Source organism: Chiloscyllium plagiosum, chromosome 19 (genome assembly GCF_004010195.1).
Source record: "Chiloscyllium plagiosum isolate BGI_BamShark_2017 chromosome 19, ASM401019v2, whole genome shotgun sequence".
Classification (NCBI taxonomy): Eukaryota; Metazoa; Chordata; class Chondrichthyes; order Orectolobiformes; family Hemiscylliidae; genus Chiloscyllium; species Chiloscyllium plagiosum.
The window spans coordinates 13,032,355-13,059,837 of record NC_057728.1 but is presented as its reverse complement, the minus strand read 5'-3'; the positions used below and the strand labels follow the sequence as shown (position 1 = coordinate 13,059,837).

Below are 27,483 nucleotides of genomic sequence, written 5' to 3'. Positions count from 1 at the left end.
ATTCTCCTGTTCCCTGGATGCTGCCTGACCTGCTGCGCTTTTCCAGCAACACATTTTCAGCTCACATTTGTTCATATGTCAAGAGTGTGGTGCTGGAAAAGCGCAGCAGGTCAGACAGCATCCAAGGAGCTGGAGAATCGATGTTTCCGGCCAGAGCCCTTCATCATTTGTTCACATGGCCATGCTTCTTGATACTGATGGTCACAAATTGATTCTTGAAATTTTACAAAGATTCAGCGTGTATTCTAAATTGTTTAAATTTACTCAAAATGTAACATGATTTTATATGCTTGTGTGTATATAGCTACACAACTTTATGATATAGTTATGGAATGTGGCAATAATTAACAATGTTAGTTTTAATCCTTAAAGGACCTAAGCAGTGATCCTCAGTCATCACCGTTATTTAATGTTATTATGGTTGTTTGGTAATGCATTGTGAAGGAGAAATACACCAGCTATCAAAATTGGCAACAGCAGTAGTTCGGTAAATTGTACTTTCCTTTTTCCTGGCAATTTTGCTTAAAGCAACTCACACTTAGTATGACTACAAATCTTTGGATTTTTACAAATTTCTGCTAAAGACAGTCCTAAAAGTTAACATCAAAAAGATTTCTTTGTTTTATATATTTAGTAAAAACAAATAATTTCATTTTAAAAATGAGAAACCGTAGCTCTTAAATAAACTGTATTAGCTCAATAGATTTCAGGAATATTGCAGGAGCCCATAGTGATCGCGTAGTAGGAATTAAAGATGATAACTGGGAAAGTATATTGCAAAATTGGATTAATAATTTTATGGAATTAGTGTTAAAACTTATCCAGCAGTTAGCAATTTTAAAATTATATTTGATTCCAATGTTCTATTACTTCTTAATATTTAATGAGGTATCCCAAATATTCTTATTACATTTAATATCATTTTCAAAAAATAATAAAGATTAAGCTATGAGTCCTACCATAATTACTGATTCTCTGCACAAGCCACTGGGATAGTTGCTTGGAACTTCCAAATACTTTTGACAAAAATAAGATATTGGAGTCCTTGAATGAATCATCAGACTCTATGATGCAGGCTTTATTTACTCACAGTAGCATGAACCTGGTCAGTAGATTGGAGAATTTAAAAGCTTAAAATTTCTAAAAGAGTTACAAAGGAATTATACTGTCCAAGTGGCTCAGAGTATGATCGAAACTTTAGCCAGTGAGATTATCGGGACTTTAATAAACCAAGCCAAAAGAAGAACCAAACAGATTGGCGTGGTCAATTGGGGGTGGGTGGGGAGGGAGAGGGGAGGGTGGAGCTTCAAACATGGTCTACTTCAAAGGTCCATGGTGTGGATTTCTCTGTGTTTTTGACATCCATTATCCAATAAATGATATGAATTCAGTTTTCTGAAGAAATCTTCGTTCATCAAGACATTATAAGTTCAAGCATATACCTAACAAGGTATTCATCATCTTTTGGAAAAGCGCAGCAGGTCAGGCAGCATCCAAGGATGCTGCCTGACCTGCTGCGCTTTTCCAGCAACACATTTTCAGCTCTGATCTCCAGCATCTGCAGTCCTCACTTTCTCCTCGAAGATTTTAACCTACTGCGAATCCTCTCGCAAGGTGCCTTCCTTGAAGAAGCTCTCTTCCTCCCTCTACAAGGATTTCAGTGAGTCCCTCTCTCACTGCACACCCCAGGTCATCTCCTCTGCACAGAAGCTCTTCAGCCACCTTCTCAAACAGACTCGCTACCTTCCTGAAGAAGGGCTTATGTCCAAAACGTCGATTCTCCTGTTCCTTGGATGCTGCCTGACCTGCTGCGCTTTTCCAGCAACACATTTTCAGCATTCATCATCTTTTGACAGGAAAGGGCAAAACAGAAGCTGCGGGTGTGCTTTTGACAAGGAAACACCTCCTCGTGCCTTCAGAAGTTGTCTATTTGTCAAGAACCCAAGGATTCATCACCATAATAAGAACAAGAATACGTTGAAAGAGTAAGTTGTAAAACATGGATAGACAGCATTCATTGAACTGTAATTTTGGCCTAAGGACAGTAATCTCTGAAAACCTGACTGTTATTTGTGAAATGTAACAATGTCACAATGGTTGATGTCATGGTCTGGTTCAAAGAGAGCAACACATCGTTGGAGAAGTGACAAACTGAGATAATCACAAACTATCAACATCTTAAATCCCTGATTGTTGAATTGACAAAAGGCACCAACATTCAATTGTTCATAACCCAGGGTAAATGGTTCAACCTAAAAGTATACCCTGTTGATTTTCTTACAGATGACAAGCTGTAACATTACCATCAGTCAGATAACAAGATTAGCCATGCTACTATCTTTGGACATTTTGAAGATTTTTATGGATACTTAACTATCAATTTTATATCTTGCTTAGTAATGAATGCAGTTTACAACAGTTTTACTTTTGAATTTAGATTTTACATTAATTTAGCATAGGATTTTCATTAATAAAATTCTTATTTTTTTCTATTTTATGTCTCTGCCTATTTAGTTTTAGCAATTGTACTCCCATTTCTTGGAAGGACTTCTTGATATAATTCTCAGTTCTTCACTGTTATTTTATCTCTGCTCTTTTACAGTAATGAATATGACACCAGAGCCAAGCTTTTATGGAAGTGTCATCTTAATGTACAAATAATCTATCTGTAACTTTTAATTTATTTTGTAGCGTAAATCAATATCACTAGGAAGAATTGTCCTTCATGCTGCTTTACATGTTCTGCTGCATGGAGGCTGTGGAAGTGAGCATCACTGGTTGGGCCAACATTTTTTGCTCATCCCTAATTGCCCTTAAAATGGTGGTGGTGAGCTGTCTTCTTGAAATGCTGCAGTTCATTTGGTGTAGGGACAACCACTTCTAATTAGAAGGACGATTATGACCCAGTGACAATGAAGGAATGACAATACAGTTCAAAGTCAGTCTGGAAGAGGAAGTTGCAGGTGGTGGAGGTCATGGTGCTCTCAAAGAGCTTTGGTAAATCACTACGCTGCATCAGTGAAGGAGGGAGTGAAGGTTGAAGGTCATGAATGAGGTGCCAAACAGGCAAGTTGGTTTGTCCTGAATATTGTTGGTGGTCTAGGCATACACAGCTTATTCTTTCATACCCCTGTCTTGATAGGTAGTTGATAACATTCCTGGAGACAGGAGGTGAGTTACTTGCTGCAGAATTACAAGCCTCTGACATGCTCTTGTAGCCACAGTAGGTGTATGGCTGCTCCATTTCAGTTTCTGGTCAATGATAATCTCCAGGATGTTGGTATTGGAGGTTACAGTGATGGTGATGATATTAACTGCCAAGGGGAAATGGTTAAATTGTCCATTGCCGAAGGCCGTCATTGCTTGATAATTGTATGACAAAGACAACTTGTCACTTAATGCCCCATAGCCTGATGACAGATTAGTTTTACATAATGATTGAGCTTATGATCCTGCCTACTGTGCATTCAGAAATACTAATATATGCAATAAGGACATAACTAGGTCATTCAGGCCATCAAACCTGCATTGCCAGTCAATAAGATCATGACTGATTTGTTTACATTTTGATTTAGCATGGACCCCACATAATCTTGATTCTACCTCTGCCTTGAAAATATTCAATGACCCCATGTTCACCATCCTCTGAGAGTGAGTTCTAAAGCCACTCAATCTTCTGAGAGAAAACAATTCGCCTCATCTCTGTCCCAAAATGCGACCTCCAATTTCAAACAATGTCTCCTAGTTCTGCACTCAGCCACAAGAGGAAGCATTCTTTTCATGACACCCCCACCCCCCCATCAAGTCTCTTCAAGTTCTTATATACCTCAATCAACTATTAAAAAGAATCAATGAAGTCACTCCTCACTATTCCAATATTCTTGTGAGAGTCATAATGTGTGCTATTTCCAAGATGTCATCTGCTCAGCTAATTACAGTATAGGTATGTATGAGAATATCACTAACACGATTTGGATCCCTAATACCACTCACAGCACGCTGAAAATTGGTACTATCAACCCCAATTTCCCTCCAACCACCTTTCTAATGTACTGTCCAACTGAGGATCTCTCTGTCTGTTCAAATTGAAAAGTCTTATTTTCCTATTGGAGAATACCACGAAGTTGCTACAAATAACCTTCACTCCTTAAACAAAACATATTATCAATCAAATTCACTCTGTGAGAATTTTGCTGTATGCAAATCAGATACCATTCTTACCTTTGCAACAATAGTGATTATACTTGAAGGCTAATTTGGTGTTTCTTTTTGATTTTCTCATGAGCATCATTGGCCAAACTATATTTATTGCTCATCCCCAATTAAGTTTGAAAAGGTTGTAGAGGTTAGAGCTGTTTAGTAGATGTAAAAGATGCTGCATTGACAAATATTACCTCCCTTTTAAAATATACATCAGGAAAAAATACACTATCCCAATTACGGAGTTTCAATGTTATGTCTCAAGAAACAAACTCATACTTAACATTTTGCCATTCCCTCAGCCCCTTTCAAAGCACAGCACACTCAATGAATTCTCTTTTCTAAATGATGTCCGCAGTAGTACAATTATATTGCTATCGCTCCTTGAAAGAAAGAATGGAGTCACATCTACACTGGAATCTCTCAAGGCAATGGAAGGTGCAAAGTGCTGCAGTTAATGAATTACTTTTCATCAAGCAGTCACTATGGCCTCAAGTTTTTTGTGTTACTGCTGAGAACAAAATTGGATCTGAGAAGATTTGTCTGAAGGTCCTACAAAATGAAGACAGCTCATTCCTGCAATTCATGTTCATTATCAACACTATACCTTCCAGTATTCTGAGTGTGTAAATGAGTTCATCAAATAGATATTACTTATTGCTTGAGAAATAGTCAGTCTCAAATCGTTAAATTGGAGATTGGATTTCATAACCCATCTCTTCCTTCAACCAAACAGCCTCTCCTGCAATTGTTTGGGTGGCTAGAGGCTATTTACCTCAGCAAAGCATATCTCATTACTCCAACGATCACTCAGATGATCTGAGCTACCCCCTTCCCACATGCATTTTCATTCAGTACTGAACTCTTAACCCAAATCCCAAACTGATTTGTACATTCCCTTATTTTCCAGCCATTGAGCATCTAACACCTTTCTCTACAGTCTCCCTTCAATTTCCCAAGTTCCTCACTTCTCCCCTGCTCAGTACCTCATTTCCTAGCTACCCTCTAACTATCCAAATCTCTATCCCTCCTCTGCTTTAGCCTTCTTCACCAATGGCCTCCATTACAATTGCAGTTGACCTAAGGTAGTGACCTTATTTTTGACTTTACATGCATAATGGACACATCAATTGTCCTTTCTATTGTAATTGATGTGAAGAAGTCTATTTGAGTTTGCATCTTAAGATGTCACACGTCTCTGGTGTCACACATCCCATTTTAATAGCTTGATTATTAATTTGCCAGTCTGAAACTCTAGAATAATTTGGGAGAGTTTTAAATATATTTGAGGTTGTGAATTTTAACTATTGAGTGGGGCTGCGGATTGGTTTCACCACCATTACCTCTGGCCCTTTACCATCTTTGAGATATAAGGTAACTGGCAAACGAAGCCATGGAGACATAGATGAGGAGAAACCTTTTTCACGGAGTGAGTGGTTAACATTTGGATAGAACTGACTGACAGTGCAGTGGAAGCAGGTTCCACAAGACACTGCAGAGAAGTTTAGATTATTATCGGAACAAGTAGCAAGTGCAGGATTAAAAGATGAAGGGAGCGCAGTGGCAGTAGATGGAAAGCAATTTGGAAAGTCAGCACAGACACAACAAATTGAATGGCTTCTTTGTTGTAATCATTTTGTGATCGTATGTTGGATTGTGAGCGTGTGAGATAACTGCCCGGTAGATCCAAGTTGGATAAAGATTTCAGAAACATTGAATTTAAAAGCAAACGTAGGCCATTCAGTCCTTTAAGCCTGCTCCACCATTCAATATGATCATAGATGACCATCCTTTGTTCCCACTTTTGCCCTGTACCTTTTGATCCCTTTAGCACTAAGAACTCTGTCTTCAAAACATTCAATGTTTTAAACTCAACTGTCTTCTGAGGCAGAGAATTTCTCAGGCTCACCACACTTTGGGAATTTCTCCTCATCACAGTCAGAAATGGCCTATCCAGTATTCTTAGACTGTGACCCCAGGTTCCGGACTCCCTGGTCAATGAGAACATCCTTCCAGTGTTTACCCTGCCGAATCCTGTTAGTCGTTTGTGGGTTTCTGTGAGAATCCCCTCATTATTCAAACCTCCAGTGAATATAGTCCCAAACAATCCAACTGTTCATACATCAGTCCCGCTATCCTAGGAATCAGTCTGGTTTAGTTCTTTTTGTTATTCTTGCATTTTCTTATTCATAAGTTATATTTGAATATATATTTCCTTTTACCCTTTTCCCTCATTCCAGATCTCTTCTGGGGCTGATTTTCTTTTGCCTGTCCTGATAGGTTCTCCTGATTTCTCTATTCTCAGTCATACTCCTTAAGGCACCTTGGTCATTCCTGGTGGTTGATTCTGACCCAAAGCTGCACTCTCCTGATTGGATCTTGGTGACTGCTGCTCACCAGCAATGGTTTGGCAGCCCATTATATCTCACAAATGTTCCTTGTAGCTTTGATTTGAAAAAGTATTGACAAGTTCCATCTCTAGCAGATCTAGTCCCACTGTCAGTACCAATGAAATGAAACTTGGAACCCACAACCCTTGAAGCTGTATAAAACCATCACCAGTCCATGCAAAACAGAGCCAAAAGCAAAACAACATAGAGTGAAAATGGGCCGTGTCAAAAAATGTGGCGGTGGAAAAGCACAGCAGGTCAGGCAGTATACGAGAAACAGGAGAATCGACGTTTTGGGCATAAGAGCTTATGACTGAAGTGCGATTCTCCTGCTCCTCGGATGCTGCCTGATCTGCTGTGCTTTTCCAGCGCCACACTTTTCAACTCTGACTGTCCAGCATCTGCAGTCCTCCCTTTCTCCTAAAAATGGAGAGTGACTTGAATAGAAATTCTTCTCTCAATCAAAAACAGCTCAGCTTTACTAGCCCTCACACGACACCAGGTTATAGTTCAACAGGTTTATTTAGAAGCACTAGCTTTCGGAGAACTGCTCCTTTATAAAGTAGCTGTGGAACAGGATCATAATGCGCACAATTTATAGGAAAAGATTACGGTGTCATGCAGCTGAAATGATATTTTGAACAAACCAAGATTTCAGCTGCATAACACTGGAATCTTTTGCTTTAAATTCTGTGTCTTATGATCCTGTTCCACAGCTATCTGATGAAGAAGTGGTGCTCCGAAAGCTAATGCTTCCAAATAAACCTGTTGGACTATAACATGGTGTTGTGTGATTTTTAACTTTGTCCACCCCAGTCCAACACCGGTATCTCTACATCATGATGCCCAAGACTGACAGATTCTCATTGTGCAGCGTGTTAAGGGTTATTGAACATAGGCTGGAAATTAGGATGCAGATACCATTCAGTCATCATCACAATGAATGGTAGAACCCACCCAAGATATTGAATGGCAGACTGATGAGAGCAGGTGGATATCAGGCACCGACATCGCACTGAGGAGACCCTCCATTATGCTGTATGATACTATTATCGTGCTAAATGGACTGGGCATCCATGAGGGCTGTAGCCCAGCAGCAGCAGAACCTTTATTCAAACATAACCTGCATCCTCATGACCTGGCATGTCTCACCACTCCAGAGGCGGACAATTAAACAACTCACTAGAGGAGGAGGCTCCACAAATATCCCCCACCCTCAATGATAGGGGAATTCAACACTTCAGTGCAAATGATAGGGCTGAAGCATTTGCAACAATTTTCATCCAGAAGTGTAGAGTGGATGATCCATCTCAGTTTCCTCCAGTGGTCCCCAGTGTCACAGATACCAATCTTCAGCCAATTCAATTCACTCCACGTGATATCAAGAAACGGTTGGAGACTCTGGATAGCGCAAAGGCTATAGGCTCTGGCAACATTCTGGCAATGGTAATGGAGACTTGTGCTCTAGAACTTGCTGTCCCCCTAGCTATGCTGTTAGAGTAGAGTTACAACACAAGCATCTATTGGACAATGTGGAAAATTGCCCAGGTATGTCCTATATGGAAAACCCAGGAAAAATCCAACCTAGCCAATTACCGCTCCATCATTCTACTCTTGGTCATCAGTAAAGTGATGGAAGGTGTTCACTAAGGGGAGGGAGTTACAGGATTTTGACCCAGTGACAACGAAGGAGCTGTGATTTGTTTCTAAGTCAGGATTCATTCACTTCAGCAAGGTGGCTCACCTCCAACTTCTCAAGCTCAGTCGGGATCGGGCAATAATTGCTAGACGAGCCACTGATGACCACATCCCATGAATGAATAAATAAAAAGGATTGGCAGGGATCTTGGCTTATGCTCAGGAAATAGCTTCATTGTAGAATAATGATGGTATGCTTAAGGATTAGTCTCAGAAGCAGTTTATTTCCTACTTGTTACGGCAAACCTTGCACAAATTCAAGATCCTTTAATAGTTTCCATTTGTAACCAAAAGAAATTGTGAAAAAGGGCTTTTCATCTGTCCTCTTAACATATTCATATCCAAATCTGATGTGCTTTCAAAAGAAAAGGTTATTGTTTCAAACTATGCTAAAGTTATCAGGAATACTTGAGGCACCAAGATTTCAGTAAATTTAACAGAAACATATTTGTGAACACCTGATAGTCATATTCCAAATGTCTCCATTGCAATAATGTTTGCTTACATGCAACAATTCTGAGTGTAAGATTTTGAGTAGCCAGTCAGTTTCATGCCAGAATTATCAACCAAATATAAAAGGTGCATCCTATGAGTTACACGGCATAAACTGTCCATATTTACCCTGACTTGGCCTGCTCCAAGTTAGAACTTGAAGGAAGGATTTTCATTCTTTTAGGAAAACTGATTCGACAACATAAATAATGGTTATTGAGGTGTAAAAATTGTCAGCATAAATACTTTAAGGGATGAACCCAGCATTCCCGTGGGAAAAAAGATAAGCCAGGATGGTGTTCAACTCCAAAGGAAGCTCCACAGGTCACAAGTTCTACTACTCCTCCTATTTCTTATTTTCTTACCCAGAAGGTATTCAATATGATAATCAAATGCTCTTGGAAAAGTGAAGCTGAAAACATTTTCAATCTTAACGTTATTTCACCTTCACTGAGCAATGTCAACTTATGCGAGTTATTCACCACATGAATAGGATTGTCAAAAACAGAGACAAGTCAAAAATGGTCCCCAAACTGAGGACATTATCCATAGTTTGTCTCACCCATTTTCAATTATGTCAACTCTAAGATAAATTAAAATACAAAATTAAAATAGGGAAATTCAGAGGAAAACATGTCAGCATATTAAATGAGAATGTCACATAAGAATTTTTGCAAGGTTTGTGAAGGTTGTTCCTCAGGAGCAAACCACGACAAGCAGACCAAACACAGCCAGAAACCCGAACCACCTTACCATACATCAAAGAAGTAGTAAGTTTGCAGATGACACTAAAATAGACAGTATTGTGGACAGTGAGGAGGGTTATCAGAAATTGCAGCAGGACATTGATCAGCTGGGAAAGTCGAGGACAACACATCTATCCTGGGACAGGCTAAGCAAAGACATGCCAGAGAATTCCTAGAGGCCTGGCACTCCAACCACAACGCCATAAACAAACACATAGATCTAGATACCATCTATCAACCCCTCAGAAAACGAACAGGAAATGACATCACCACAAACCCCAGGAACCCCATCCAGGACAAACATATAAATAGAAAGCAGGAGACAACAGCTTCGCTTCACTTGGAGGACGCCACTGATGATGTTACCTAGCCAGGTAATGAAACATCTGGATATCAAACCTACAGCTCAGCGAGCAAACCTACACCCTAAAGTCACATAAGAATATTAACAAGATTACAGTGCAGTTCATTAACAACACAGTATCATAAGTGGCATTTAGTAAATTGAGGAAAATCCTATAATCTGGTTGTACAGTAAGAGTAAAGTCACTTTATATCTCAATTCCTGATTAAAATCTCACAATTAGCCCCAGTGGAATGTGAGTCTAAATTCACTGTACCTCAATGTCCAAAAGAATAGGAAGCCTGAAATCACACAGCTAAAGGCCCATGAATGTCTGATCCTCAGCAGGTAGTTCACGGTGGTAACAAGAACTACAGTGATAATTATACCAATTGAAGTTAAGAGCATGCAGATGTATGGCACAGTATTAAGTGAACAGTTATTTCAGCATGTATAAGAAATGATGGTGTAAAGTCAGGGGATAGACGCCTGCAATGTTTCACCTTGAGAATAAATCTCTTTACGTTATTTGCTGACACCCACAACCACGGGCAAATGCCAATGTGCACAAATCCAGAAAGGGGCATGCGCACATTTCCAGTTAGTACTTCATCACGTAGAATGTGTGTGTGCTTTTGAAATAGGGTTCAGCAGCAGAGTGTCAGGGCCTGGGAGGAGGAAATGTTTGGCGGGGGGGGGGGGCGGGAGGGTTAATCGGAAGTGAGAGGATCTGATGGGGGGGGGGAAGAGTGAATTGGTGGGGAAAGAGCCACCCCTTCACCTAGTGTTCTGACAACCCCCCTCCCCCAGTCACAAATCCCACCTCCAAGCTCCCTGGCCACGTCCTCCGAAACCAATTAAATGTGGATGCATATTTTAAGGCAACCCTTGCACTGGTTTCAGCATTCGGAGCCCAAATCCATCCCATGTCAACACTAGCTCCCCCCTTTCACCAACTGCCGACTGGATTCCAACACAACGAAAATGTTTCCCAACATAAGCAGGAAAACAATGTTTGAGTAGAGCAGCAAATGAATACACTTACCAGTGAAGTTTACAGCTCGAATATACCGCAGCAACTCCTTGCCATCCACAGAGCTCATTGTGGGACAGAGACCAACATAACCAGGGCACAGTTCTTTGTGCATATTGTGTAATGCATGGGCCATTGAGTACACAGCATCGATGACAAACTGCACTTTTCCTTCCTGCTCATACGATGAATCCCTTCCAATTCTTTCCAATCCTATAAATAAAGTGAATAGGTTTAGCATTAAATTTTTTTAATACCTAATCAGTGCCCAATGAATGCAAAGTTGCTTATGGTATTCAATAATTCAAATTTAGCTTGGTGCTTCACTTCAAACAGCTTCTCTCCATTGCTGCCTCATTCCAGCAGATCGTTGTTCATTAATCTGCACCTTACCACAGAACTAAATGCTACTCACTCTCCATGTGTGCCTTTTATCACCAATAATCCAAATACAAGCAAGATCCTCAACGCCTCAGGCACTGGTACCTCAAGTCGGTAGTTAAGTAGGATAGTGTTCAGCTGGTGCTGCACAATGTTTCCATGTGTGCAGGATATCAATGAGAAATTACAACATTTAACTCTGATGGAATGGAATTGCAAGATGGCAATATATCCCTGCACAAAAACATTAGTTTCAATGTTACGTGTGAAAAATATTTATTGGTCAGTTTCATCATGTTAAAAGGCTTTATGATTTCTGCTCATGAAACTACAAATAAGCAACTGCAATATGCTACAACAGCTGGTTTGCCAAATGTTACTAATTCCACAGTGATGTGAATTATCTAATGGAAATAAAGAGAGTGTGCCCACACATTACTGATTACCTACAAGAAAGCTTACATCTTCTGTAAAGATTGGCACAATGTACCACAGAGACCTTACAACACCACCATCGGCTATGACTGAGGAGGTGCAAAACAAGCCCGGTAAATTTTTTGCATGCTTCAGCAAGGGGTATTTAAGGTCAGGCATACAGAAAATAATGTAAAATGCTGCGAAGCAGATCCAAATTTTCTGTTCACACTGTTTTCACTTATACTCGCTTTAATATAATGTTGGGATGAGTGATCAAACTTTAGCCTCAGCTCATAAATAATAAACGCTAATGATTTGGAGGCTGAATGTTGGAAGTTCTGTATTTCTGAAGAACATTCAATAATTCAAGAGCTAGTGAAGTCCAAGCTACCAATTATCAGAAGTGGTAAAGGACCTCTGATTCAAATTGCAGAGTTTCCTGCTATTGACACCACTGGCTTACATTTGAGGATTACATCAAGTTTCTTATTTCATTCATTAGAAATTCATCCATTTTCCTAACCCAATGAGGATCATTTTTTGTCAATTTCTAAGGAGACACACAACCATACAGCTCAGCGAGCAAACCTACACCCTACACAAGCATACGCCAAGTAATTCTTGGAATTCAGAAGGCTATGGATGCCAAGTCACTGATTATAGTCATGAAAGAGACAGAGATATATTTTTACATTTTAAAGGCATCAGGTGGTATGAGAGAAAGCGAGAGAGTGGGTTTGGGATAGAGAAACAGCCATGATCATATTCAATAGTGTCGCAGTCTTTGAAGAACCAAATGGCCAACTCCTGCTCTTAATCTCTATGTTTGTGAAAAGTTTAGGGGTACAGCTTGAAATGTTACAAGGGTTTGTAAATATGAGACATTATTTTGCCCTTGCTTCCCAAGGATTTTTCATCACCTTTAGGAATGCAACACCAATTCCTCTGCATATCATGTTGGATGGCTCTCATCATCTATTCATCATCAAGAAGCCAATATCTTACCTCGTACCTGAAATAGTGATGAGCCATCTACTTGACATATCTTCATGAGATGGGCAATAATTTATTGTCCTGCTGGTGATGCCGAGGGTGTGAAGAAAATGTTGCTTTGTTGTTTATTCAGAAATTAAAAGCCAATTTGTTGCAAAATTCGGAATTAATTGGTTCCTACAACCGCTTCCATCTTTGGTGCAAAACCTATGAAATTAGTGATCTACAAACATTTGTTCGCATTATATTCTGGTATATAAACAAATGCACATCAAAACCCAAAACAAGAAATAAAGGAAAATACTTTCTTATTGTTACAAAGAAGAGTAAATTATTTTGTCTAATACATCGGCAGAAGGTGAGATTTTTGTGAAGTAACAAACCTAAACTTATGGAGATATACATATATTGGATTCAGTGGGTGCATTGTGTTCTTTATCATTCATTAGCAATGACATCAGATCAAAGGAGATAACTGAGTTTCCATATTAGTGTCAATACACATTGTTTTACAGTCAGAATTACTGCAATTTGAGCAGATTAATGGGAAATTATTCATAACATTTATGATCAGTTAGACTTTTTTTGAAGTGACATTAAAGATGACTTGTGCATTTTTCAGCATTGTACAGGTTGTAACTTGGCAAGAAGTAATTATGCTCGGTATTCAATGATTTTTTTTATTATCCAAGAATTGTTAGGCAACCTGCCTTGTATTACTTTTGCCAGAACTAATGAAAATATTGTTGCATAAAGAGGGAATTCAACTTCTTTAATCTGTGTCCATTCTTGCTCCATAATAAGAACTGAATTTTTTTATGTATATATTTATTGAAAAAGTTTTCACTCTTTACAAAAAAACCCAAAGTTATAAAAGTACAAAAGTACAGAAAAGTAGAAATCATATCATACTATTATATTACAGTAATGCTAACAATAAACTGCCTACTCCTTTTCAAGGTACAGTCATCTCATATTTACTTAACTTAACCCAAGTTAGAATAAACTCAAATTAAATAAAATAGCATTAAGATAAATTACAGTCCACTAAAATTTAATTACATTGCACTAAACTACATTACATTACTTCTTCGATGCATCATCACCGAAGCTCCCGTCCATGGGAGCAACAGTTACTATACCCGTAGTTACCAGGCCTCCCCACTCCTGGGGTCCCCCACCACCATATATGGCCCTCATGGCAGTATAAAGGTCCTAATCAGTACTGATAGGTCCATATCTATGTAAGTTAGAAAGGGCCACCATGTCTTATAAAATTCCATGGTGCACCACACTTGTCAGATAATCTTGACAGTCATGCTCCATCTTAAGTCTGTGCCACCTTGCAAGACCTGAAGGATTTTCTGATATCCAATTCATTAGGATGTTCTTCCTCGCACAGTGTGTAAGAATGCTGAATAACCTCTTCCCATGCTCACCCAAAGAGGGCAAATTCGGTAGTCCCAAAAGCAGTGATACCCGACCTTCCTGAACTTCCATTCCCAAGATCTTCTCCAGCTCATTCACTATGGTATCCCAGTATCCACAAATTATGTAGCAGGACCAAAAGCAATGTATGAGGGTGCCGATGCTGATTTTACATTTGGGACATTTCGGAGAAGATCCTTTCTTAAACTTTGCTAACCTCTCTGGTGCCATATGGGCCCTGTGGAGGATCTTCAACTGCACCGCTTGTGCCTTATTGCATATTGAGACTCTCTTTACAATTCCCTCCCCTACCCCCAATATCCTCCCATGTTTCTGATGAGATTTCTTCCCCTAACCCCTGATTCCAAATATCATGGTATCTCTCTGCAGATGATATATGGTACTAACTGAGAGACAGCCACCACATCGCAATACTCTTATTTCTATATCCAACTTATAGGGTTGGGCCATGAGCGTGGTCATCTTCTATATATAATCCCTAACCTGGAAGTCTCAGAAAAGGTCCCTCTTAGGGATCCCGTATTTCTGACCTACTTGGTTGAAAGACATCAAGACCTCTCCCTTGAATAAATCTCCCTTTCCATTGCCCTTCCATGCTCTGAAGCCAAAGTCCATTGACCCCGGTCTAAATCCGAGGCTCCCACTAACGGGGTGAATGGCGAAGTCTTAAGCAAAGTGCCCTCACCCTGCCGCATTATTCTCCGTGCTATCACCATATTCATAATAATTGGACTCTCACAGTGCTCAACTACAGATCTCATCTTATCCATAAACAGTAAGTTTATGAGGAGACTTCTCGCCTGCAAGGCCTCAACATCAAGCCATATTGATGTCGAGTCATTGCACATCCATTTGCCTACATATAACAACAGAGTGCCTATTTGGTATCTCTTCGGATCTGGGAGGTTCAACCACCCCACCATTATCCTGCAGAAGTTGCAACTTGGTGAATTTAATTTGGGGGTACCTATGGCACCAAATAAATGATCCAAGCCACCCAGCAAACTTCCACAGCACCTGTTTGGATAATGACAATGGGAGCATCCTCATGGGATATAACAACCGTCGAAGAACATTCATTTTAATCAAGGCTATACGGCCTAGCCATGATATGGGTAGTCCCTCCCATCGCTGCAAGTCCTGCTTTATTCTCTCAAACAGCTGCACAAAGTTAGCTCCATACAGCTGCCGGAAGGTAGGATACTAAAAATTCCTTTCTGTGACCTTCTGAAAGGAAATTCCATTCCATCCTCCAGCTTCGGTACTTCCTCCACCACTCCCTCCTCCCCCACAGGCATGACACCTGACTTTGTAAAATTTATCCTGTTTCCCGAAAAGTTGCCGAATAATTTAATTTTTTGTATTAGGCAGGGTATGGACATTTTGAAGTTAGCCAAAAACAGAAGGACATCCTCCACAGAGGGAGTAATTTTGTGTTCCCCAACTCCCACCTTTGGTTCCACTATTTCAGGGTCCTTTCAAATGGTCTCTGCCAATGATTCAAGTACCGAGGTAAACAGCAGGGGTGATAGGGGACATCCCTGTTGGCTGCCCCTCCACACACCAAAATTGCTTGATTTAATCCCATTCATGATAACCGCTGCCTTGGTGTCTGTATATAACACTGCCACCCACCTGGCACAGGCCAGTCCCAGGCCAAAGTGATCTAGAACATCAAAGAGACACGACCATTCTACCCAATCAAAGCCTTTTCTGCATTCAGGGAGACCACCAAACAGGAATCATTCTCTGCTGACATAGTTGCACTATGTTCAGTACCCATCTGATATTGTTGGAGGAGCTGCAGCCTTTGATAAAACCCGTCTGGTCCTCTTTTATAATAAAGGGCAGCATCTTCTCCAACCTCAGAGCCATCACCTTTGATAGGATTTCAAAATCCACATTCAACAACGAGATGGGTCTATACGATGTGCAATCCTCGGGGTCTTTCTCTTTCTTTAAAATAAGGGAGATATTGGCCTCCCTAAGAGAGGGCGGAGAGCAGTCCTGGCTACACAAATGACTAAATCTCCAGAAATGGTTCAGCTAACGTGTGTATAATCTCCTTGTAAAATTCACTCGGGAACCCATCTGGACCAGGTTCCTTACCACTTTGGAGCTGCCTTACCACCTCTTGCACCTCCTGCACTGTCAGAGGTGCATTTAAAAGGGAAGCCTGATCTGCATTTATACCAGGAAGGTCCAGATTTTCAAAAAAGGATTCCATTCTCGCTATTCCATCTCCACAGCCCTCCGATTGGTATAACCTTGCATAGAATTTCCGAAATCTGGTATTGATCATTTTTAGTTCTCGAGTGATGTCGTCAGTTCTCACCCTACCAGACACAATGGATGGTGGAGCACCTTTCTTCCTAGACAGGTTAAGCCAGGTATCTACCTGGCTTATCCCCATATTCAAACAGCCTTTGTTTTGCAAAGGAAACCTCCTTCTTCGCCACTTGTGTGAGTGCTGAGTCCATAGCAGCCCGGAGAGCCATGACCCAATGCAATTTGACCACAGATAATATGCCAACTCAGCTGCCTTCAACCAAGCCTCAGCACCCGCTGCTGCACCCCTCTCTGCCTCCTCTTGTTGTTGTGTATGACATAATCAGACATAAGAATGATTTGGTGGTCTCCTAGAGCATTGATGGATTGCTGGTTGTACCCCGACTGATGTCCCAAAAAGCCCTGAACTCCCTTGTAATATACTGTACAAAGTCGTCATCCTTCAACAGAAATAGAATCATGCCATGTGCCTACTCCACTACCCTTGGTCTTAACATCTAAATACACCGCTACATGGTCTGAAATAATTATGTTCCCAATCCTGCAGGCCAACACCAAATCCAAACAAACTGACGGAACAAAGAACATATCAATTCTTGTGTGGCACTACTGCAGGTTAGAGTAAAAGGTAAAGTCCCTCCCATTAGGGTGGAGATACCTCCCACTAACTGTCTAGGCTGCAGAGGTGTACCTGACAGCCCCCTTGGCATCCTGTCTACCCCAGGGTCCATGAGACGATTAAAGTCTCCTCCTATAATCATATGGCACACTCTAAGAGCCATTAATTTAGAGACTGCATCAACTAAAAATCTAAAAGGATGCACCGGGGAACAGTAAATGTTCAGGATGCCATATTCTTCTCCATGTACCCAGAGCCTTGAGAATGATGAACCAGCCATACTCATCCTTGATTTGATCTGTCACCTGAAATGGGAGGTTTCTTCATACCAGTATGGCCACTCTTCTGCTTTTGGAGTTAAAGGAGGAGAAGAATACACTATCATAACCCCACTGATGTAACTTCAGATGATCACAATCAGTCAAATATGTCTCTTGCAACAGAGTGATGTCAACCCTTTCCTTCTTAAGATTTGAGAGCACCTTTTTTCCTTTTAATATGGGGAATGGCTCCCCTTCATATTCCAGGTGCAGCACCTGAACAGATCGCTAGCCATGCCCACACTACAGCTCACGATCCCCCAAGAGGAAGAAGCCTATTCAATGTACAGTGAGTGGAAAAAACACAGACTTTGTGAAATCTAAAGATTATTCCTACAAACACTACTAAAACTACTAAAAGTAAGAAACTAAACACCACTCCTAACTTGAACAAATAAATGCAAAAAGCCTAAACCTGCAGAGATCACCCCCCTTGCCCATAGGGGGCACTCACTCCCAACCTTACAGCCATCCCAGCACCTTCCAGTTAAGGCCGCGTCCTAAACCTAAGCAATGGAGAAAAAAAACATGTTATGTACTCTCCTGCAAATTAACAATGGACGCCCACACTGCCCCCTCCATATCTCAACCCTACACATCTTTACATCAAAGAAGTAACCACCTCTCACCCAACAAAAACAGAACAATAGAAGAACATGATGGCTCAGTAGCTAGCACTGCTGCCTCACAGCACCAGGGTCCCAGGTTCAATTCCAGCCTCGGGCGACTGTCTGCGTGGAGTTTGCACGTTCTCCCCGTGTCTGTGTGGGTTTCCTCCGGGCGCTCTGGTTTCCTCCCACAGTCCAAAAGATGTGCAGGTTAGGTGAATTGGCCATGCTAAATTGCCCATAGTGTTAGGTGCATTAGTTAGGGGGGGAATGGGTCTGGGTGGGTTGCTCATCGGAAGGTCGGTGTGGACTTGTTGGGGCGAAGGGCCTATTTCTACACTGTAGTGAATCTAATCTAATCAGATATAATATAAAAAATACCAGATTTTACACCAAAACAATACCAAACCTATAAGGCCTGAGACCCCACAAGGGAAAAGAACAAAGAAAGAGAAGATAAAAAACATACATTATGCCATTGTCCCCACACATCTTTCCCCTTCGGTCAAAATCTATTATTTCAGCAAATTCAAAAATTCTTTTACTTTTTCCACCGAGACGCAGTTGTAGACAGGTCCCTCATAATTGAAATGTAGCACTGCCAGGTACCTCAGAGAGTACGGAGGATTGCACAAAGCCCAGCACAACAGACTGTTCAGACTGCCGCCATTTTGAATCTCCTAAAAAAAATCTTAATGCAGTAGTCAGGTGCGTACATGAAAGCTATGCTAACTGCCTTCATCTTACTCATCAGATACTAGGTATAACCAATTGCTGGGATGATGGTGACTGACTTTCCTTTCCCCAAGTAAACCAGAAAGGCAGTTTTGTGAAGTTAAAACTAGTTGCTAAATCTAGGTCAGCCCTTTAGTATTTGCATGAATTCTGTATGCAAGTTTGCTTGCTGAGCTGGAACGTTCATTTTCAGATGTTTTGTCACCATACTAGATAACATCATCAGTGGTGTCCCAGTCAAAGTGGTGTCCTTTCTCATCTGTATGTGAGGATACTGGTGAGAGTGGGTCATGTCTTTTTGTGGCTAATTGATGTTCATGTATCATGGTGGCTAGTTTTCTGCCTGTTTGTCCAATGTAGTGTTTGTTAGAGTTCTTGCAAGGTATTTTGTAAATGACATTTGTTTTGCTTGCTGTCTGTATGGGGTTTTTCCAAGTTCATTAGCCACTGCTTTAGTGTGTAGGTGGGTTTGTGGGCTACCATGATACCAAGAGGAGTGAGTAGTCTGGCAGTCATTTCCAAGATGTCTTTGATGTAGGGGATGCATTTTGTCTGCTTGTTTGGGTTTGTTGCTGAGAAATCGGAGGATCGTGTTCATTGGGTACACGTTCTTTTTGAATACGCTGTACAGGTGATCTTCCTCTGCTCTTCATTGTTCCTCTATGCTGCAGAGTGTGGTGGCTCATTGAAATAATGTTCTTCGTTTGAGGGTGTTGGGATGATTGCTTCTGTAGTTCACTATTTGGTCAGTATGTGTTGTTCTCCTGTAGACGCTGGTTTGAAGTTCCCCATTTGCATGAATGGAGCTAAATGAAGTCAGCAATGCAGAGAGATGTTAAAGACAATCAGCACTTGACTGTGGTACATTTTACATCAAATGCCCTTTTCTAGTTTTGGTTTATATTGAGTGACAGCCCAAAGGACAAAGCTTTTGAGTTCCTTGCAAACATTGTTACGACAGTAAAAAACATATTCATTCAGTATTGCAGTGACATTAATGCCCCTTGGGTGGCATCTGTCCCTTGACAAAAATATTTTTTTGACAACCAGAATTTGTCTTTCAAATTCTGTTTCCAAGCCCAGGCACTAAATGTACTTTGTTCCTCAAGTGACTATCACTTATACATTAAATTTGCTATGTGGAGCACATAGTATATTGAAAAAACATTGTAAATGCTTGCAATGCTTGTTACTCTTAAAGTGCCACTCGAGGAAAAATGCAACAGCTTTGAAATTCTCATTGACTACCTCAACTTGTGATTACACAAAGTGATTCCCAGTTCCTCGAAATTACTCAAAGTGTCTCCTGTTTTATTTTCTCATTCTGCATGTTTCTCATCAGTAACTGAAATTTCTAATGTACAAAATTATATTTAAACCAAAATAAAAAGAACTCAAATTTCATATTTCAAGAAGATCAAATTTAACAACTGAATTATTTTTTAATATCTTTAATGTCTTTCTTAAAACTCTTGCTCAATGTTCTCCATTGCGTTCAAAGGTTTGGTCATGACATGATATATTTACTCAGGACTAAGACTCAGAGCTGAATTTAAATTATGCTGACTGAGGCTCAGCAGAATGCCTCAATTTTCACTGTGACTCATTATCTGTCAGCTTTGCTAAGAAGCAGAGAACTGGTGAACACCTGAAATTAAATCTGAAAATGTAGATGCCTGGCCATGTATTCAAACTGTTTATGACAATACAGTTGTTAGATGACCTCATTAGGAATGCTTGGCTCTGAGACTAGCTAATAGATTCTGTTCAATAGGGCAATGGTATCATAGCATGAAAGGCAGTATTAGCTTTGTTTTAAAGACAACTTTGTGAAGTTAACATAAGTTATATCTTTTCTTTTCATTCATGCCTGCTTGTCTATTTAAAATAGAAAATTAAAAGTTAAAGTGACTACTACTATGAATGGCTGTTATTGAATGACATTTTAATGCAGTTGCGAGTTGAGCAATACTCTTTTCCAACGGTGTTGCCTTATTTTGTCAGTTTCAGAAACACTTCCAAGACCTTCCAGACTTGTCAATGGGATTAATTATTCCGTACACAGTTGATAATGGAGGTGTGGTGCACATGCACATGGAGAAGGCGTGGAGCTGAGGACTATGGGGCCTTAAAAACAGACAAAGACTGGTCTGATGTCACAGGGAATGGAAATGGGAACTTCAAATCAATTTTACCCCAGCACTCAGCTCCTTCACTACCTCATGCCTGGTTAGGGAAGCAATAGATCAGCAACAGCAGACATAACCTACCTGCAGTAAACAGAAATAAAAAATATCATGGGAGTGAAAGGACCTGATGGGATAAAAGGAAGAATTGAATCCATGCTCTCTTTGACAGAGACTGCTGCCTTTTTAAAACTATTTAAAAATTCTTCTTAAATTCATAACAAGGGAAGACATATCATCAAAACTATATCCATTAAATCCATTTTGTATACTAAAAGGAGCAGAAACTTCATTCCAATGTACTTATTTGGCAATAATATAAATGCATTTTTGCACTCAGACAGTGATAACAGTACAATTATAATGCTACAATTTACTAGTATTCCAGTTAGCAAAGCTGGAAGAATGTTGTGAAAGTTCAGAAAAGTTTTACAAGGATGTTGCCAGGGTTTGAGGGTTTGAGGTGGAGGTGGGTACTGCAGATGCTGGAAATTAGACTCAAGATTAGAGTGGTGCTGGAAAAGCACAGCAGGTCAGGCAGCATCCGAGGAGCAGGAAAATCAATGTTTCGGGCAAAAGCCCTTCATCAGGAATTAGAGGGTTTGAGATATAGGGAGAGCCTGAATTGGCTGGGGCTGTTTTCCCTGGAGCATCAGAGGCTTATAGAGATTTTTAAAATCATGAGGGGCATGGATAGGGTAAATAGACAAGATCTTTTCCTTGGGGTGGGGAAGCCAAGAACTAGAGAGCATTGATTTAGCATGAAAGGGGAAAAAAATTAAAAGGGACCTCAGGGGCAACTTTTTCATGCAGAGGGTGGTGTGAGTAAGGTATGAGCTGCCAGAGGAAGTGGTGGAGTCTGATACAATTACAACATTTACAAGACATTATGATGGGTACATGAATAGGAAAGGTTTGGGTGGATATGGACCATGTGCTGGCAAATGGGACTAGATTAGTTTAGGATATCTGGTCAGCATGCACGGGTTGGACTGACAGGTCTGTTTTCATGCTGTACGCCCCTTTGACTCTAAGTCCTTCAAGTTAATCATTTATTCATTAAACCATGGCTGAAATCTTAGGCATATCAGTCAGTAGTACAGATAAGTGTTGTGTGCGCACAGGACCACTGACTCCTCTGTGCTGTGTCTTTCTTGAAGAAGTTGTAAGGTATGTGGACTACATGGTGGAGGTCATGTGATGTTGGCAGACAAGGAAGGACATTTCAACAAGATTGCAAATCCGAACAACTCCTGACCTCAGCAAACGGAAAGAAAACTGCATGCAGTATTTATAACTGAGTTACCCAAGTTACACAGTGTACAAACATGCTTCAAATTTACAAACTTATCACTAATTTTATGTAAAGGCAGCTGCATCCTATTTTTGAGCACCTCTATAAACTTGACCGGTTTGACAGTTGCAACTTGCAGATGCTAGACCATCATTTTGGTACCATGTTCATGGTATTAACAATGATGGTTATTCCTTACACCAAGCCTGTTTCTTCTCAATGAGGGAAGCAGAAAACATCAACATGCACCAAGTATGGCTTTTAAGAATTCAATAATCAATTTATAACAGACTTACAATTTGAAAATGTCTGTTTTGAAAAGGTCCAGGTGTATGCTGCAGGACAAGTAACATTGGATATGAAAAGGATCTTCATTACATGCAGCTGTCTTCATTATATAGGTCTCATTTTAGGATATTATTGATCCACCTCATTATTATCTCCCTTTCCTTCTCTTCTTGTACACAGGTCAGGCATTGATCCTATTCTCCTCAAAAAAAGTGAATTGTGTTTTCTGTATGCATAAGCTGCTTTGTCCAAGGACACAAACCAAGATATAACTTCCAGCTGTCTGCCCATCTCTGGCTGCTGGACCTCACTCGCATCAGAATAAAACTGTACATCTTCTTCTACCTGTTTATGGGACAGAGTCATCACTGGCTCGGCCAGCATTAACTGCCCACCTCCCTAATTGCCATTGACAAGGTGGTGTTGAGCCACCATCTTCAACTGCTACCATCTTTAGCAACACCCCAATGACGTTAAAAAGGGAGTCCCAAGATGTTAGTTTAGTTATAGTGAAGAAACAGCAATGTATTTCCAAGTCAGGATGATGTGTGGCTTGGAAGGGGAATTGCAGGTGGTCATCTTCCCTTGTATCTGCTGGCCTTGTCCTTCTAGATGGTAGACGTCATGAGTTTGGAAGGTGCTGCCTAAAGAGCCCGTATTAGTTATTACCATACATCTTGTTGATGGTACACACTGCTGCCACTTGTGTGTTGGTGGCCGAGGGAGTAAATTTTGAAATAGGTAGACAGGATACCACTGAAGCTGAGGTCAACCTTCAGCCTCCAACGCTCCAGGGAAAACAGCCCCAGCCTGTTCAGCCTTTCCCTATAGCTCAAATCCTCCAACCCTGACAACATCCTTGTAAATCTTTTCTGAACCCTTTCAAGTTTCACAACACCTTTCCGATAGTTTTGAGGCCACTGGTCAAAGAAACAGCTGCATGGAAGAATGTGTTCCATGCTAAACTCTCTCTGCCATTTCTCTTTCCTGTAAGACCCTGTGTTTGATTTTACCTTTTGTGCCAAGGGGTGTTTACGGGGATTTTTGCTGGAAATTGGAACAGCATCATTAAGTTGAGATAATCTGTTGGGTTTTTGGGTAAAGTTATTCTATATTCTGTTCTCTTATGTTCGTGTTTCATTCAGTAATCATACAAATAAATTCTATTTTGTTTAAAACTAAGTGGTTGGGCCAGCTCCATCGCTCCTAGAATATCCACCTTACACCAGCTTAAAACAACCAGAAAAGTTAGGCTCTGGGTTATTCCTTGAAATGTTAAGGGGGCCTGACCTGGTCCATAACACTGGTCATTGTATGGCACTCGCGGGCATGAATATTACCACTGTAGGATTGAGCAAAAATACCCATCATGTAAAGTACTGGACCAAAAGTCTGGACTTTTAAAAAAACGTTTAACCGAAAGGGGACAGTTGGGCTAAGGTTTGGAAAAATACACAGACTCAGTGTTGGCTGCCTGGAACCATTGTTCAGCTTGGAATTCCAATTTACAATTCCACTCTAAGAGAACTATCAACCAGACCTAACATTCGAGACTGAAACTAACTTTTAAACCTTGAACTACCCAACACAGACTGAATGGGGCCTATACAGATACCAGACATTCAACTTCAATCAATATTCATTTACAGAGATATTGGGCATTCACCTTCAATCAAAATCCATGTGCACATACTCTTAACTATCAGGAAGACAACTGACTTCAAAGATAAAAATCACAACACCAGGTTATAGTCAAACAGGTTTATTTGGAAGCACCAGCTTTCGGAGCACTGCTCCTTCATCAGTTCCTTCACTAGGCTCTGAAAGCTGGTGCTTCCAAATAAACCTGCTGAACTATAGCCTAGTGTTGTGTGATTTTTAACTTTGTACACCCCAAACCAACACCAGCAACTCCAAATCATGACTTCAAAGACAGCACAATGGCATGCCGAGATTTGACATGAAGATAAGAGGCTCACAATTAGTATCATAGCAGGTCCCAATCTCACCTGAAGGAGTGATCGCCACAGAAGAGGGATCCCAAGCAGCTGTTCCCCAGGAGGCATTCCTAACAGCCATCCCTAGTAGAAGAATACCAACAGATAATTCCAGAGGCTATTTCCAAGAACTACCTCCAGAAGGGGGATTTTGACAGCAATTCCGAAACCTATCGACGTAAGCTTGTTCCAAACCAGAGGAGCCAAATGCAGCCGACTATGAACTGAAAACATCCAAAGATCACCAACTGAACTGACACCATGGGACCTTGGACACATCCTGAGGTGAAAACCGGCCCACAAAACCACCAGAAAGTAAGGAAAACCAAGTAATCAGCCAATGAATCCACTACGTGACCTACCGCATCAGCGGACTCAACCCAGGCTGAAGGCCCAACAGTCTGAAGTCTTTACCAAGGCACTGGGTAGAGCAATAGGAATGGCCAGCTGTACTTCAAAATCACAATTCTCCCCAGTGATGAGCTTAAATTCCCAAGGCCCTAAAGTTTCCAACCTAAGCTAAAGGGTGGTAAACATGAATGGTGATTGTGCAGGGAACCCCAAGTGTAGGACGCCTGATTAAAGTTTCTGATTAAAACTGCTGTTTAGCTTCTAATAGTGTTTAACCTGTGTCTAATTTAATAGTGTATTTAATTACTGCCCTCTGTATTACTAATCATGTCAATTTCACTGTTTATTGCACTTGCCTTTATTTCTTGGATTATACTTACCTTTGTATTTAATAAACGCAGATTATTTTGCCTGAAACTGTCTACCGCCTTCTTCAGTTCATAAGTCCAGTGTCAGAACCAGGGATCTGGGAGTGATTCGAAGCACCTAAAAAACCCAGCTAATTACTGATCGCAGACCTACACTACACACATATCACTTCAAGCCTGAATTGTTCCCAGGTCTTGCTGCAAGGAGTGCCACAAGGATCAGTGCTGGGTCTTCTACCTTTTGTCATTTACATAAATGATTTGGATGTGAGCATAAGAGGTACAGTTCGTAAGTTTGTAGATGACACCAAAATTGGAGGTGTAGTGGACAGCGAAGAAGGTGACCTCAGATTACAACAGGATCTTGACCAGATGGGCCAATGGGCTGAGAAGTGGCAGATGGAGTTTAATTCAGATAATTGTGAGGTGCTGCATTTTGGGAAAGCAAATCTTAGCAGGACTTATAGACTTAATGGTAAGGTCCTAGGGAGTGTTGCTGAACAAAGAGACCTTGGAGTGCAGGTTCATAGTTCCTTGAAAGTGGAGTCGCAGGTAGATAGGATAGTGAAGGAGGTGTTTGGTATGCTTTCCTTTATTGGTCATAGTATTGAGTACAGAGGTTGGGAGGTCATGTTGCGGCTGTACAGGACATTGGTTAGGCCACTGTTGGAATACTGCGTGCAATTCTGGTCTCCTTCCTATTGGAAAGATGTTGTGAAACTTGAAAGGGTTCAGAGAAGATTTACAAGGATGTTGCCAGAGTTGGAGGATCTGAGCTAAAGGGAGAGGCTGAACAGGCTGGGACTGTTTTCCCTGGAGCGTCAGAGGCTGAGGGGTGACCTGATAGAGGTTTACAAAATTATGAGGGGCATGGATAGGGTAAATAGGCAAAGTCTTTTCCCTGGGGACAGGGAGTCCAGAACTAGAGGGCATAGGTTTAGGGTGAGAGGGGAAAGACATAAAAGAGACCTATGTGAAAAAGTTGCCCCTTAGAGGGTGGTAAGTATATGGAATGAGCTGCCAGAGAAAGTGGTGGAGGCTGATACAATTGCAACATTTCAGAGGCATTTGGATGGGTATATGAATAGGAAGGGTTTGGAGGGATATGGGCCGGGTGATGGCAGGTGGGACTAGATTGGGTTGGGATATCTGATCGGCATGGATGGGTTGGACCGACGAGTCTGTTTCCATGCTGTACATCTCTCTGACTCTAAGTGAACACAAACTGTTCAGTATCACAAATGGTGCAGAACATCATGCAATCATCTAAGAACAATTGCACTCCTGGATGGTGGAAAGGTCATTGAAAATAATTTGGCCTAGGACACCACCCTAGAGGCATTCCTGCAGTGATGTCCTGGCACTGAGATGATAGACCTTCAAAGCTACAACCATCCTCCTTTGTGCTAGATTTGACTCCAGGCAGTGAAGAGATTTCCCCCTTATTTCCACTGACACCAATTTTGCTGATTTTCTTGATGCCATCCATTGTCAAAGGACAGGCAATCTTATCTTTCCTCTGTAGTTCAGCTCTTTATTCCTTATTTGGTGGAGGCTATAATGAGAAGAGGAGTTGAATGGCCTTGATAGAACCTAAACGAGATAGATTACTCATTTGTAAGTGCTGCTGGACAGAATTGTTAATGACCCCCTTCCAATACTCTACAGACGATCAAGAGCATACTGAAGGGGTGATAACTGACGTAACTGGATATCTCTTGCACTTTGTGAATAGGATATACCTGGCAAATTCTCCACACGGCCAGGTAGAAGCCAGTGTTATAGTTGCACTGAAATGACTTGGCTAGTAAAGTGGCAAGCCCTCGGACTCAAGTCTTCAGTTCAATTACCAGAGCGTTATCGGAGCTCATAGCCGTTGCAATATCCAGGGCCTTCACATGATATTAAGAAATGGCTGAAGTGATTTGAATTGACAGATGCTGCCATCTGTGATGCTCAGAAATTTAGACCAGTTTGGATTACCACTTGGTAATCCAAGTGGTTTCAGCAGAGGCCTCACCTTCATTCCCCTACGCTCTCGGATTAACGAGTTCAACACGCGGCGTGACATCGAACAATTCTTCCGCCGCCTTCGCCTCCGTGCCTACTTCTTCAACCAAGACTCTCGCCCACCCTCTGACGACCCCTTCTCCCGCCTCCAACACACCCCATCCACCTGGACACCCCGTGCTGGCCCCCTACCTGCCCTCGACCTCTGCATAGCCAACTGCCGCCGCGATATTAACCGCCACCTGAACTCCCCCACCCCTCTCACCCACTCCAACC

The 27,483-nt window shown here is 41.1% G+C and overlaps 1 protein-coding gene across 4 annotated transcripts in view; it reads right to left on the bottom strand.

The window, feature by feature from the left end:
* The window catches only part of LOC122559526 (metabotropic glutamate receptor 8), a 443,931-nt gene that overhangs the window by 111,906 nt on the left and 304,542 nt on the right, over positions 1–27,483 (bottom strand). For all 4 annotated transcript variants that reach the window (XM_043709129.1, XM_043709130.1, XM_043709131.1 and 1 more), the window contains exon 7: positions 10,915–11,115. In XM_043709129.1, the coding sequence (XP_043565064.1) occupies positions 10,915–11,115 (201 nt within the window). The remainder of the gene's footprint in view (positions 1–10,914; positions 11,116–27,483) is intronic.